Source organism: Danio rerio, chromosome 25, assembly GCF_049306965.1.
Source record: "Danio rerio strain Tuebingen ecotype United States chromosome 25, GRCz12tu, whole genome shotgun sequence".
Taxonomy (NCBI): Eukaryota; Metazoa; Chordata; class Actinopteri; order Cypriniformes; family Danionidae; genus Danio; species Danio rerio.
Window position 1 is genome coordinate 40280001 of NC_133200.1, and position 15000 is coordinate 40295000.

The 15000-nt window shown below is 47.5% G+C and overlaps 3 protein-coding genes across 3 annotated transcripts in view; 2 read left to right on the plus strand and 1 right to left on the minus strand.

Moving 5' to 3' along the window:
• The first annotated feature begins 350 nt into the window (after nt 1–350).
• psma1 (proteasome 20S subunit alpha 1) lies at nt 351–5144 on the plus strand. The gene is given in 10 exon segments (NM_001003427.1): nt 351–402; nt 1136–1180; nt 1349–1450; nt 1729–1832; nt 1943–2031; nt 2409–2479; nt 2560–2689; nt 2802–2881; nt 2969–3073; nt 4942–5144. Coding segments are annotated over 10 exon segments (789 nt in total). The 5' UTR covers nt 351–399; the 3' UTR covers nt 5002–5144.
• Nucleotides 5145–6206: 1062 nt separating this feature from the next.
• Nucleotides 6207–8752, minus strand: ric3b (RIC3 acetylcholine receptor chaperone b). The gene is made up of 6 exons (NM_001002381.1): nt 8528–8752; nt 7870–8081; nt 7640–7721; nt 7421–7514; nt 7069–7163; nt 6207–6942 (listed from the first exon to the last, which is right to left on the minus strand). Exons 1-6 carry the CDS (start codon nt 8634–8636, stop codon nt 6662–6664), a joined length of 873 nt encoding a protein of 290 aa, NP_001002381.1. The 5' UTR covers nt 8637–8752; the 3' UTR covers nt 6207–6661.
• Nucleotides 8753–10323: 1571 nt separating this feature from the next.
• Nucleotides 10324–15000, plus strand: part of rpl27a (ribosomal protein L27a) — a 4885-nt gene continuing 208 nt past the window's right edge. The window contains 4 exon segments of the mRNA NM_200030.1: nt 10324–10333; nt 10607–10670; nt 10760–10835; nt 11256–11430. Coding sequence (NP_956324.1) covers nt 10331–10333; nt 10607–10670; nt 10760–10835; nt 11256–11430 — 318 coding nt within the window. The 5' untranslated portion in view covers nt 10324–10330.

The following is a 15000-nucleotide window of genomic DNA, read 5'->3' on the forward strand; positions in this document are numbered from 1 at the left end:
ATGCGTTTGGAAAAGGAAAGTAAGTGTCCTGTTAGAGTTTAGGTGAAGGAGTGTGTGTGTGTGTGCGCGTGAGTGTGTGCGTGAGTGTGTGTGTGTGTGTAGATAGTGTTGTGCACTTCATAGCTGCTGCTGCTGGAGATTTGAGGTGTAACTTTGAATTTGAGTGAGGTGTTTCAGAAACCGTGTGACAGGAAAATATTGTGTGTGGACCGGTCCGCCATTCAGAGGCTCGATGTTTCGTGTTAGTCGTGTGTGTAGCGCAGGTGCCGCCGGGGGCGCTGCCGGCTCTCAGAACACCGGAAATTGCGTTGTGAGCTCCATTACTTCCGTCTTTCCAAACGGAGGAAAACAGATCGAGCTGAATCACCGCGCTCCGGCAGTCTGCTGAACACAGCCAATATGGTGAGAACAGCCGATATACTGACTCTCAGGCGCTGTGAGGGACACCTGCCGGCTCTGTGGAGGCGGACAGAGATGTACAGGACAGAGCTAGAGCCGTGTGTGTGTGTGTGAGCAGATTGAGGGATGAGGAGCGTGAGTTAGCGGAATGATGGAGCACACACACACACTTACTTTACACTCTCTAACCATCACACACATTTTACCACACTCTCATGCGTGTGTCAGGGTTAACTTAGCAGTTTAATAACTAATATTAATAATGTGTGTGTGTGTGTGTGTGTGTGTGTGTGTGTGTGTGTGTGTGTGTGTGTGTGTTTGAGAGAGTCCGCTTTCGCTTTCACTCTGCTGCTCGTCTGAAACTCGCGAACTCATCATAGATCTGCTGTAACCTGCTGAAAAACACTGAACTAATATCTGCACACACACACACACACACACACATGATCAACACACTCCTGTCATGTATGCGCGCCGCGGTGAGTGTGTGAATGCTGTAAAATGGAGGAGCTGTGCGCGTAACCCGAGCCGCGGTGCTGAGAGCTGTCACTGATGCAGAGAGAGAGAGAGAGAGAGACCCTGTCCTCAATCACGCTGGACCACCAGCAGAACCACTGACACTGAGCAATATACCACTCATAATGCTGCTTACTGTACGCCATATTGACTGCTGTGTGTGTGTGTGTGTGTGTGTGTTTCAGCGTTATTTACACACTTGTGTTTTATTTTTCCTCAGTTTCGGAATCAGTATGATAATGATGTGACCGTGTGGAGCCCGCAGGTAAGCCGTGTGTGTGTGTGTGTGTGTGTGTGTGTGTGTGTGTGTGTGTGTGTGTGTGTGTGTGTGTGTGTGTGTGAGAGAGAGATAAGTGTAAAAGTGTGTGTAGCTGAAGTGTGTGTAGCTGAAGTGTGTGTGTGTGTGTAGCTGAAGTGTGTGTTGTGTGTTCAGGGCCGGATCCACCAGATCGAGTATGCGATGGAGGCCGTCAAACAGGGCTCAGCCACGGTTGGGCTCAAGTCCCACTCTCACGCGGTGCTGGTGGCTCTCAAGGTACTCGCTCAAGTACACTAGACTAGACTGTAGTGCACTAGCCTGTACGCTAGCCCAGCGGGTCCAGCTCTGTCCCTGGAGATCTGCTTCCTGCAGAGTTCTGCGGTCTGTGCTGAGCGTCTGCTCCTCGGCTCCGGCTGATCTCCAGGAACAGGGCTGGCCACCGCTACACCCTGGCGGACAAGACTGCGCACATCAGCGACCCCCACTGCCTCTGTGTTTAATGTGTGTGTGTGTGTTTAATGTGTGTGTGTGTGTGTGTGTGTGTGTGTGTGCAGAGAGCGCAGTCTGAACTGGCCGCCCATCAGAAGAAGATCCTGCATGTTGATAATCACATCGGCATCTCCATCGCTGGACTGACGGCCGACGCCAGACTGCTGTGGTAATCCTGCGCTGCTCTTCCTCCACTTCCTCTTTCCTCTGTTTCCTCCTCCTCCTCTTCATCTCTGTGTGTGTGTGTGTGTGTGTGTGTGTGTGTGTGTTCTCTCTCAGTAACTTCATGCGTCAGGAGTGTTTGGACTCCAGGTTTGTCTTCGACCGGCCGCTTCCAGTGTCCAGACTGGTGTCCCTCATCGGCAGCAGTATCCTTCAGCTCACTGTGTGCGTTGTTCAGTGTGCGTTGTTCAGTGTGTGTTGTTCAGTGTGTGTTGTTCAGTGTGTGTGTGTGTGTGTGTGTGTGTGTGTGTGTTGTTCAGAGTGTATGTTTGTGTTGTTCAGTGTGTGTGTGTGTGTGTGCGTGTGTGTGTGTTGTTCAGAGTGTATGTTTGTGTTGTTCAGTGTGTGTGTGTGTGTGTGCGTGTGTGTGTGTTGTTCAGAGTGTATGTTTGTGTTGTTCAGTGTGTGTGTGTGTGTGTGTGTGTGTGTGTGTGTGTGTGTGTGTGTGTGTGTGTGTGTGTGTGTGTGGGGTCAGTATGTGTTCAGAGTGTGAGAGTGTGTGTTTCCTCAGCGTGCGCTACAGAGACTCAGATCCCCACGCAGCGTTACGGCAGGCGTCCGTATGGAGTCGGTCTGCTGATCGCAGGATATGATGTGAGTGCAGTGGCTGATGGGAAACAGTGTGAGCTGCTGTCTGTGTTCACTCTCTCATGTGTGTGTGTGTGTGTGTGTAGGACATGGGGCCGCACATCTTCCAGACGTGTCCTTCTGCCAATTACTTCGACTGTAAGGCCATGTCCATCGGCGCGCGCTCACAGTCCGCCAGAACATACCTGGAGCGACACATGGAGGCCTTCAACGACTGTACTGCACTACACTATACTATACTACACACTACACTGCACACTATACTAAACTACACTGAGTATGCAACAGTGTGTGTGTGTGTGAGACTGACGCTGGTCTTGTTCTCCAGGTAATCTGAATGCTCTGGTCCAGCATGGTCTGCGTGCGCTGCGAGAGACTCTTCCAGCTGAGCAGGATCTCACCACTAAGGTTTGCTTTCCTGCTGTTTCTCTGATTATTCCACTACACACACACACACACACACACACTCTCTCACTCACAGCTTTTGTCCTGCAGAACGTGTCCATCGGCATTGTGGGAAAGGACATGGAGTTCACCATCTATGATGACGATGATGTGGCTACATTCCTGCAGGGTCTGGAGGAGCGGCCGCAGAGACGGGTGAGGCTAACAGCAGCTGCTGTGCTTATAAACACTCATGATGCACTTATAATACTCGTGATGCGCTTATAAACACTCATGATGCACTTATAATACTTGTGATGCGCTTATAATGCACGTGATGCACTCATAATCCTGGTGATGCACTCATAACCCTCGTGATGCCCTTATAATGCTCGTGATGCGCTCATAACCCACGTGATGCGCTTATAATGCTCGTGATGCACTCATAACCCACGTGATGCGCTTATAATGCACGTGATGCGCTCATAACCCACGTGATGCGCTTATAATGCACGTGATGCACTCATAACCCTCGTGATGCGCTTATAATGCACGTGATGCGCTCATAACCCTCGTGATGCCCTTATAATGCACGTGATGCGTTCATAACCCTCGTGATGCGCTTATAATGCACGTGATGCGCTCATAACCCACGTGATGCGCTTATAATGCACGTGATGCACTCATAACCCTCGTGATGCGCTTATAATGCACGTGATGCGCTCATAACCCTCGTGATGCCCTTATAATGCACGTGATGCGTTCATAACCCTCGTGATGCGCTTATAATGCACGTGATGCGCTCATAACCCTCGTGATGCCCTTATAATGCACGTGATGCACTCATAACCCTCGTGATGCCCTTATAATGCACGTGATGCACTCATAACCCTCGTGATGCCCTTATAATGCATGTGATGCACTCATAACCCTCGTGATGCGCTTATAATGCACGTGATGCACTCATAACACTTGTGATGCACTCATAACCCTCGTGATGCGCTTATAATGCACGTGATGCACTCATAACCCTCGTGATGCGCTTATAATGCACGTGATGCACTCATAACCCTCGTGATGCCCTTATAATGCACGTGATGCACTCATAACCCTCGTGATGCGCTTATAATGCACGTGATGCGCTCATAACCCTCGTGATGCCCTTATAATGCACATGATGCACTCATAACCCTCGTGATGCCCTTATAATGCACGTGATGCACTCATAACCCTCGTGATGCCCTTATAATGCACGTGATGCACTCATAACCCTCGTGATGCGCTTATAATGCACGTGATGCGCTCATAATCCTGGTGATGCACTCATAACCGTCGTGATGCGCTTATAATGCACGTGATGCGCTCATAACCCTCGTGATGCCCTTATAATGCACGTGATGCACTCATAACCCTCGTGATGCGCTTATAATGCACGTGATGCACTCATAACACTTGTGATGCACTCATAACCCTCGTGATGCGCTTATAATGCACGTGATGCACTCATAACCCTCGTGATGCACTTATAATGCACGTGATGCGCTCATAACCCTCGTGATGCGCTTATAATGCACGTGATGCACTCATAACCCTCGTGATGCGCTTATAATGCACGTGATGCACTCATAACCGTCGTGATGCGCTTATAATGCACGTGATGCGCTCATAACCCTCGTGATGCACTCATAACGCTCGTGATGCGCTTATAATGCACGTGATGCGCTCATAACCCTCGATATGCGCTTATAATGCTCGTGATGCACTCATAACGCTCGTGATGCGCTTATAATGCACGTGATGCGCTCATAACCCTCAATATGCGCTTATAATGCTCGTGATGCACTCATAACGCTCGTGATGCGCTTATAACGCTCGTGATGCGCTTATAACGCTCGTGATGCGCTTATAACGCTCGTGATGCACTCATAACCCTCGTGATGCACTTATAACGCTCGTGATGCGCTTATAACGCTCGTGATGCGCTGGTAACACTCAACACTGGTGATGTGTTTAATGCTCGCTATGTTCATTGTCGTTATGTATGTTATTGTCTCTATGCTGCTGACGGTGTTGTTCTCCTGCAGGTCGCTCTGCCAGCTGATGAAGCGGCTCCGGCTGTTCCTGATGAGCCCATGGAGCACTAGCGAGTGCCCTAGATCTGTCTGCTTCACTGGAGCTCCTCAGATAAACCCAAACACACTTAACCTGGTCACACATCCTGCAGTGCGCTGTCAAACATGTCTTCTGTCTGTGAGGGGAAGAGTAATAAAGCCGTTGTTTGTTTCTACTGGTGTCTCTCTCTGCTCATTTACACACACCGCCTCTACATTTCCACCCTGTCTTTAATCTGAGAAGTGTTTAAAACTGTAATGTTGTCATAACTGAGCATGGTTTACAGGTCTGCAGAATGGGTCAAATTAAAACAGGTCAGGTCTTAAAGCCTCAGTAAAGGCCAGACTCTGAGCCTCAGACGCCGCTGTTTCCTCATTCTCATGTAAATTTCAGGAGTGTAAAACCCTGGGGGACAACGGGCCAATCAGAACACACAGCAGACTGTCAGACTCTCACAGGCCACGCCCTCATCATTTGCATGTATTTTAGGTCAATTTAACCGGACGTGACGAGCAGCCGTCATCAGGAGAACACAGACTGATATGAAGCTCCCGGATCATTAATGTGCACGCCTCCCATCAGGACGCAGAATGCAGGATATACAGATGGAGCATTTCATCAGCTCCGCCAGAAGGTGTGTTCACCTGTGTGTTCACCTGTGTGTTCACCTGTGTGTTCACCTGTGTGTTCTCCTGTGTGTTCACCTGTGTGTTCACCTGTGTGTTCACCTGTGTGTTCACCTGTGTGTTCACCTGTGTGTTCTCCTGTGTGTTCACCTGTGTGTTCACCTGTGTGTTCACCTGTGTGTTCACCTGTGTGTTCACCTGTGTGTTCTCCTGTGTGTTCACCTGTGTGTTCTCCTGTGTGTTCACCTGTGTGTTCTGCTTATTTATGCTGTTAATTGTGAATGTAGATGCTGACCAGTGTCGGATCATCAGCTCATCTGTTCACGCAGAGGCTGATACTCATTCATGGACGCTTTTTTAAATTAGAGTTTAAAATTATAATGCGGTGCATCTCTATCGCTCTCTCTGTCCAGTATAATTCAGCCTTTATCCACAGCAGATGAGGAGGAAAACAGGTCAGCGTTAGTCTGAAGAGTTCACACACGGCTCTAAACATAAAGAGAACACTACATAACTCATCCTAGACCCGAATGAAGGAAATATTCCAAATATGGTCAATAGTGGCTCCTCTGGCTGTTGGGTGTTGATGCAGTAATGAGCAGACGACAGCGTTTCAGGAGATGTTTTTAATTTAAGCTGCAACCCCGCTGTGTAGAGGTCAGAGAACAGCTGCAGTGACCACAGCCGAGACAGGACAGAGCACCAGGAGTGTGTGTGTGTGTGTGTGTGTGTGTGTGTACTCATGCAGTGTGAGACGATGATCAATAAATCAGGAGTGATCAGTGTTAGAGGAGAGCGGATACATGAACACAGGAGAGCACAGAGATATGTACACTAGATCTCTCATACCCTGCTGCTGTAGTCTATCAGTAGGAGTGCGTCAATAGAGCCGCCATGTTGGTACAGGGTAGCGCTCCTCTGGAATTAATGTAGGACCAAGCTGCAGTGGAGGACTGTGGCCACCCAGAGCCAGAGATAGATATATACACACGTGTGTGTGTGTGTGGAGCCCCTGCTGACCTTCACACACCTCCAGCATTTACAGCTCACACTCCTCATGCAGACGCTACGGTTTGTTCCTCCGTCTGAGTCCTGTGATGTCACTTCCTGTCTGAGTGTCCGTCTGCGGCTGTGATTGGCTGATGGAGGCGTCCTGCGCCGCGGTGTTTACGCTGTCGCTCTCCGCCATCGGTGTGTGTGTGTGTTTATCGTCACTCTCGGTCATCAGAGTTTGGTCACTCTCTGCCAACGGTGTGTGTGTGTCATCGACGTCCTCCATCGGCGTGTGTGTGTGTGTGTCAGGCGGATGGACACAGCAGAAGTGCTCCTGCAGATGGTCAGGAGGATCTGTGGAGCAACATGCAGGAACAGTGTGTGGTCAGAGAGACTGTGTGTGTGTGTGTGTGTGTGTGTGTGTGTGTGTGTGTGTGTGTGTGTGTGTGTGTGTGTGTGTGTGTGTGTTCGTTCTCAGACCTGCCGTGTCCACCAGTCGGCCCTCCTGCATCACACGCGTGATCTCCTGCAGCTGGAACAGCAGATTCTGCTCCTCATCCAGCGGCACTGCAGCGCTACACACACACACACACACACGGTGAAGATAACACACACCCATATGAACACTCATGAATCACACATGTGCACTACACACACTCAATCACAACACACACATTACACACTCATGGTGTGGGTAACACTTGCAGTACATACACTGCACACACTCGTCACACACACAGAACATACATGTGCTACACACACACTCACGATGCACACATTATACACTAACTCACAGCACATACACACTCATGTAATACACACACACACACACCTGTCTGAGCCGGTGCTGGCTGTAGAGAGGATTCTCTCGATCATGTCCTTCGTCTCGTTCAGTCGGTCCTGCAGCTGAGCCAACTCGAAATCAGCTGACACACACACACACACACACACACACACATACACACAGAGAGAGAGATTATAATAGTGCTGGAGCTGCTTTTCATAGCAGTGTTCAATATGTGTGTGTGTGTGTGTGTGTGTGTGCTCGTACTGATCTTCCTCTTGGTGTTTTCCGCTCGCACCGCACTGAGTCTGCTCTCTGGAGGAGTGGAGGACCTGCCTTTAGCTGTGATCTTACACACACACACACACACACACACACACACACACACACACACACACACACACACACACACACAAAGATCATCAGTGTGTGGAACTAGATCACTCTGACCACACACGCACATATGCAGATGTGTGTGTGTGTGTGTGTGTGAGCACCTTGAACAGTATGTACAGTATGTAGAGCAGGATGCCGAAGCCGTAGATGGGGATGATCTGTCCGGCCAGGTTGCTCTTCCCAGTGGCAGCGGCTCCGGCTCCTCGAGCGCGCGCGATGGCTTCAGTGGTGTGTGTTCTGGAGGACTGACGGCTGCGGCGCTCATCTGACAGCGGCCCTCGCTGCGGCACCGGCGGGAAGTTACCTGCGGGCCCTTCAGCACACACATACACACACACACACACATTACAAACATCTCACTTATTAACATCTTACACTTCTACACACAGGGGTGGGTGTGTGTGTTTGCTCAGCTGTGTGCTTCTGTTTACACACAAACACACACCTGCTCATGCATACAGCTGCATGTTTAACACTCAGGGGAACACTAATAAAGGCTGAACATGACAAATATGAATATAAACGATATAAAATAATAATAATAATAAATAAAATAATATAATAACTGAACAGTCCGGAGATCATCATGTGCACACGAGTAATAGATACTGTGTTTATATCAGAGACGACACACACACACACGTTTACTGCATTCATCTACTGTCATCAGAGCGGTTAATGTGCAGTGATGAGCTGAAGTGTGTGTTCTGTTGCTAATAATGAGGTGAATGCGGTGTGTGTGTGTGTGTGTCCGGTTACCGTCCGGCTCCCGGTGGCCGCGGGACAGCAGCATCTTCGGCAGCAGCAGCGCGACGCACAGCAGCACGCAGGAGACCACCGTCAGCTTCTGGAAGGTGGAGATGCTCATCACGGCCACTCTGATGATGATTATTGATGATCAATGATGTTATTATTGAGGTTTTGATGATGATCGGTGATTATCGGTGATCTGTGGAGCAGCGCCTGATTCCCGCAGCATCATCATAAACACCGCATCCTCACTTCCGGAGCGCTGCCATGGAGACAGAACACGTGACACCGTCAACAGAGAGAGAGAGAGAGAGAGAGTGTGTGTGTGTGTGTGTGTGTGTGGAGGTCCATGTAAGGTGATCAGTGATGGGCAGATTGGTAGTCTGAGTTAAATGAGTGTAACCTTGTTAGACAGTCTGGTGGAATGAGGTCATAGTTTGGTCCAGTGTTAAGTCAGTGGGACTTTTCTGGATTTTCCGGGTCAGTTTTGGGAAAACCGTCAGTCGATCAGTTGGAGAAGATAAAGCGACGGGAGTCAGAGCAGTTTGGGTTAGTTTGGTGGTGGTATGAACAGTCGAGGAGGAGATGCTTATAGAAACTTGTCTCAGAAGACGGAAGACGAATACATTTATGTGACAGCATGTTGGTTCTCATATTTCTGGGAGATCATCTCTTCATTTATAAGTGAAGGCATGGGCTCTGGGGCTGGGGGCGCACCGTTACAGAACCGCCCTCATTTTCTGCAGCCGCCTGTCATTTCTTACCCGCACAATCAAATTCAACACCGCCCAATCTGGCAACACTGATGATATACTGAATATTGTGATACTTATATTTCATTTATTTATTATATAGAAATATCTTTTTACTTCTACCTACAGTGTGTGTTTGTTATATATGTTAATCTCTATGTAAACTTTATAAATGCTTTGGCTATAGAGGAACTACGAACCTACATACCACGTCACACAGGCTCCAATAGCTGACGTGGTGTTGTGCGGTAGGATGCCAAATTAGAAAACGGAACTTTTAGCGTACAGCACACTGCTTTAATGCCAACTGCAGACGTCTCTGGCTGAAGGCAGCTGACTGGAGTGAGGAGCTGGTTAGTGATGCTGGGCTCTGCTGTGCTCATGGGAGATCAGGTCAGCTCCCGCACTGCTGGATCAGACACATCACTGCTCTCTGACTGCACTGATGATTTCAGCAGTTGAATATGAAGAATTAAACTGAACACTGAGTGCTCAGAGTGAGATGTAGACTTGTGTTCACACACGCTGCTGTACAGGAGCAGTTCACTGTCAGAATGCAGCAGTTCTGCTGTTGATGATGACTTGTACAGCTCCGTCTGCTCTCCTTGACTTTGGCTAAGCAGAACCTCTGTGTTTAGCTCAATATAACTCATCTCTAATACAACAACACACTCTGCACTGCAGATTCAGCTGTCATTCCCTATAAGCGTCTGTGCTCTTCAATGATGAGTATGCGCAGATCGAGTGCTGTTATGATCAATCTGTAATCAATATTTCGCTTAGTCAATAACAGGAGAGAGAGAGAGTTTATAACCTATTAATTCTCCATTTGAAGATAATTTCCTTTCGCAGACTGTTTCAGCTACAGTTAACCTGCTCTGATGAACAGATCCAGGCGTCCCAATGTGAACAGGTGTGTGTGTGTGTGTGTGTGTGTGTGTGTGTGTTGCTCCTCCGGGCCGCTGGCGGCGCTCTCCGGCTCCTGTGAGACTCTCGGCTCCAGAAGCGCATAATCTCGCGAGAGCGCTGCCGCTTCCTCCTCTTTGCGTTCTCCGCCGCCATGGTAGGTGCTCCTGTAGAGTCTGCGCTCATCAAATCATCAATCCGCTGCAATCCTCCGTTAATGACCGGCGGGACGGTCTGATGGCGCGCGGGAATGACTCCGCATCTGCTGGTCGCCGGTTACCGGGCGCTATTGAGCGGTCTGGGTTGACAGATGCGGAGTTATTCTAGCGAAGCCGCCGGACTCAGAACCGTCCCGCTGGAGGAGGAGGAACAGCAGTTATTAACCTCCATAACCGCTCATAAGCTCTCATTAACCTGCGTTTCTCCACAGCCGACCAAGAAATCCAAGACGAGGAAGCTGCGCGGGCACGTGAGTCACGGACACGGCCGCGTGGGTCAGTGCACGCGCATTATTAACACTCAGATTATGATCAATATTAATGATTGAGTTATGATGATGATGATGATGATCTTCATCTTACAGGAAAGCACCGGAAGCACCCCGGTGGACGCGGTAACGCCGGAGGACTGCACCACCACCGCATCAACTTCGACAAATAGTGAGTAAAAGACCAAGATGGAGGAGAAACACCACTGTGTGTGTGTGTGTGTGTGTGTGTGTGTGTGTGTGTGTGTTTCAGTGTAATGTGCAGATGTAAGTCCAGCATCAGGGTCAGTGCAGTAGTGTGTGTGTGTGTAAGAGCTGCTCCATGACATTAATGTTCAGGCCGCTGCAGTGAGCAGATGAGTGTGTGTGGAGAAACACTGGAGTGTGTGTGTGTATGCGTGTGTGTGTGCACAGATGTAATCGCTGCTGCGGGGTTCATCCAGATGCTGTTTGGTGTTTCAGTGTCAGGTTTAGGATGAAGTGCTTGAAACCGTTTGAAATGTAACGTGTTCCTAAATGTGTATTAATAAAGCTGTGTGTGTGTGTGTGTGTGTGTGTGTGTGTGTGTGTGTGTGTGTGTGTGTGTGTTCAGTCACCCAGGGTACTTCGGGAAGGTGGGCATGCGGCACTATCACCTGAAGAGGAACACCACCTTCTGCCCCACCATCAACCTGGACAAGCTGTGGACGCTGGTGAGCGAGCAGACCCGGGTCAACTACAGCCAGAAGCCCGACGGACCCGCACCCATCATTGATGTCGTGCGCGCGGTGAGTGTCTGTGCCGCTTAATATGTGTGTGTGTGAGTCTGAACATCACTGGCAGTGTTAGTGTGTGTGTATGTTAGGACCCCAAAAACAACAATGCCTGTGACTGGAGACCCCCCCACACTCCTCTGAGGTGGAAATATAGAAATGTTGCGTACACAACAATAGCCCTACACACACACACACACACCAGCATACTGACAACACAAACAAGCTCAGCTGTCTAATACCCACATCATCATCATCATCCTCATTACTGTAGTCATGTATTAATCGGGTTGTTTTAATGTTGCCCTCCTCCAATGAGGCTGCTGGTCAGGGTTTCAGCACAGGTCATTGTGGAGACTCCATGATCCTCCTCAGGGTTCAGTTGTGGCCTGAGTCTGTTTAACGTGTTTGAACACCGTAAAGGTGTCAGTTTAACCTGCGGTCTGCTCTTCATATATCAGTTAGCCGGATTTGGTTATTGATTATTTGACATGGTCCAGGACCGTGGTCATAGCAACAGTTCTGGTAGCTCAAATATATATATATATATATATATATATATATATATATATATATATTTTACTAATTTTCTTACAGTAGTTATATACACTTGGGTAAGTGTGTGTGTGTGTGTGTGTGTGTGTGTGTGTGTGTGTGTGTATGTCTATGCATGTTTAAAAAAAAAAAATTAGTAAAACGTATGCAATCTGCACTCTAATGGCCAGTTTCCACTGAGTGGTTTGGTTTAATACGCTTTTATGGCCGTTTCCACTGTTAAAAGGCGTACCGAACCAAACCATGCCGTACCACTTTTTCGGCACCCTTTTAAAAAGGTCTTAAACACAAGAAAGGGTTCTGAAGGGTGGAGCTAGACGCGCAGCTGAACGCTAATGGTTTACAGAGATGCGTCATTCGCGTGTGCAACAAGCCGGAATGTAAACGAAGCACCCGCCATGTCTGAAATACACAGCGAGAGATTGCTTGCGTTCGCCGCGCGTCTCTATCTGAAATAAAAGACTTCTTGAGCTGATGATAATAACGTGCGCTTGATTATTGACCAGCTGTGGAAACCCGATCCCGTGAGAAGCTGACAAACGCGATAGTGACACATGCAGAAAGTAAAGGACGAACGCGAGAGTGGAGCACGCAAGCCAAGCAGCACGTCATTTCTCCAGCAAACGTGAACAAACTGCCTTCCTTTAATTTTAGTCATCGCCTTCTGGACTGATATGAACTGGGAATGATGGAGTGACTCTAACAGAGTTTACATGTGCTGCTGAAGATTACACACACAGATGAGAGGTCTGCACTGACTGTAGCTAAACTTTGTGTTGTTTTGAACCTAATTAAGGACTAAATGTCTGCTGTGTGGAGTTCTTCTGTAGTTGGTAATATCAGGGACTGTATGTGTTCATATATTCACTTATTTATTTAATATAATCACAGATGTTACAGTAGGTTATTTCGCACCGTCATTGATCTGCAGTTATAATCAACTCATGTTAATAGAAATGCCAGTAATAAACATTTACACAAGTGTTTGTGTAAAGCGTCTGTTTTGTGAGAGGTGCTGCTCATATGATGTGAGCGACCCGTACAGCTTTACTGTAGACATTTTCTCGAGTGAGCATGACATCGACTGAAACTTTCTTACACCACGCCCACCAAAACGGTGCCCTTGCTAGTGGAAACACAAGCCTGATAAAGGTGACCCGTACCGACCCGAACCGCACCGTACTGTAGCAGTCAGTGGAAAGAGGCATAAAGTAAAAGTCTGCCACCTGCTGGTTCACAGAGAACAGTTATTATATGAACTTTTTAGATGCAAATGCGTACACACACACACACACACACACACACACACACACAATATTCCACTTAAAAACAAAAAACTAAACCGCAGTATATTGTATGCAGTCATGCGTGTTTTGATCACTAATATGCCGGCGACTGACGCCTTTACCAATGGCAAACCGCTTTTTTGATGCAAGATTAGTTTATAGTTATTCCTTACTGCGATTAAAATAGTGTCGGCCTGGTCTACTGTAATAAAGCAAATCTGCTCTGGATGTAGAACTGAACACACTGATGTGCACTGAAACACATGATGAACACTCTCGTAAGTGCAGCTCACCACACATGTGGAGAGTTACTGCGGGTCATATTTAAAGCGTTCACTGCTCATTTATGTATTTTTGCTGGCATGGATAATTGAATATTGATCAGATGATGTCATCATGCTGCTGTGCCGTCAGCCAATCACTGCACTGCTGATCATGATCGTGACACTCGCATAGTGTGTGTGTGTGTGTGTGTGTGTGTGTGTGTGTGTGTGTGTGTGTGTGTGTGTGTGTGTGTGTGTGTGTGTGTGTGTGATACAGTGAGCACTGCAGCACAGTATTACTGTATTTCTGCCAGACATGACCACAGTGTCCTCTAGAAATGTGGCACTCTGTGTTTACTGATGATTTCCATTGGCTGGTGTTAGATCAGATCTGGGGTCAGTTCTGCATTCCTCGCTTAATTGATCTAAGATGATTTGGCAGATCCTGGATCTGTTCATCTTGATAACTGATCTCTGGCTAATTCGGTTCTTCAAACAAGTTGGTGACTCGGATTAAAGTGTCTGGATGAACTGATCTGAGATCTGTGTGTGCTGTGAAGGACAGATCTACCCATCCTCAATCATGATCAGCAGTGCAGTGATTGGCTGACGGCACAGCAGCGCGATGACATCATCTGACTAATATTCAATTATTCATGTGAGCAAAATTACAGAAAATTCAGAGTAACTGTTTGTTGAATATGAGACGCAATAACTGCACACCTTGTGTGCTGCATGATTTGCCCTTTCATGTGTCGAGAGCAGTTTTACAGTTACAGCAGACTCTCCTTATTATACTAGTGTTATAGCAGTGTTATAGCAGTGTTATAGTAGCGTTTTAGCAGTGTTATAGTAGCCGGTTTCTTAAAGGGTGTACAGAATAACTGGTTGTTTACTAAAGCATTTTGATATTGGTAAAGGCGTCTGCAACTATTATGAAGCATCAAATCAGCGTCATATTAATTGTCTGAACATGTTTATGACTGCACAAATATTACTACTTTTGAAAAAGTCACATTGTGCAGGTCTATTATACACTTATTATTATTATTATATACTAAAGTGATCTAAAAGTTTTCTCTTTGAACCAGCAGGTGGCAGTCTCTGTACTTTCATTTCAGGGGGTGTAGATTGCATAAGCTTTATTAATAAATATTTAACTTTATTTATATATATATAAACATATTTACTATTTTCCCAAGTGTATATAACTACTGTAAGAAAATTATTACCTTGGTATTATACCATTAGTATTACCTGTGCTGGAGCTGACCTGATCTGATCCTGTTGATATGAGATGAGCTGCTGCTCCTGAGCTGCCAGAACTGTTGCTATGACAACTCTCAGATGAGTTTTGAAAAACGAAATGATTCTGGATCAGGTCAAATCATCAATAACCAAATCCAGATAACTGAGTAATACACACATGTAGAACAGACCCCAGGAGTGTGTGTGTGTGTGTGCGTGCGTGCATGCGTGTG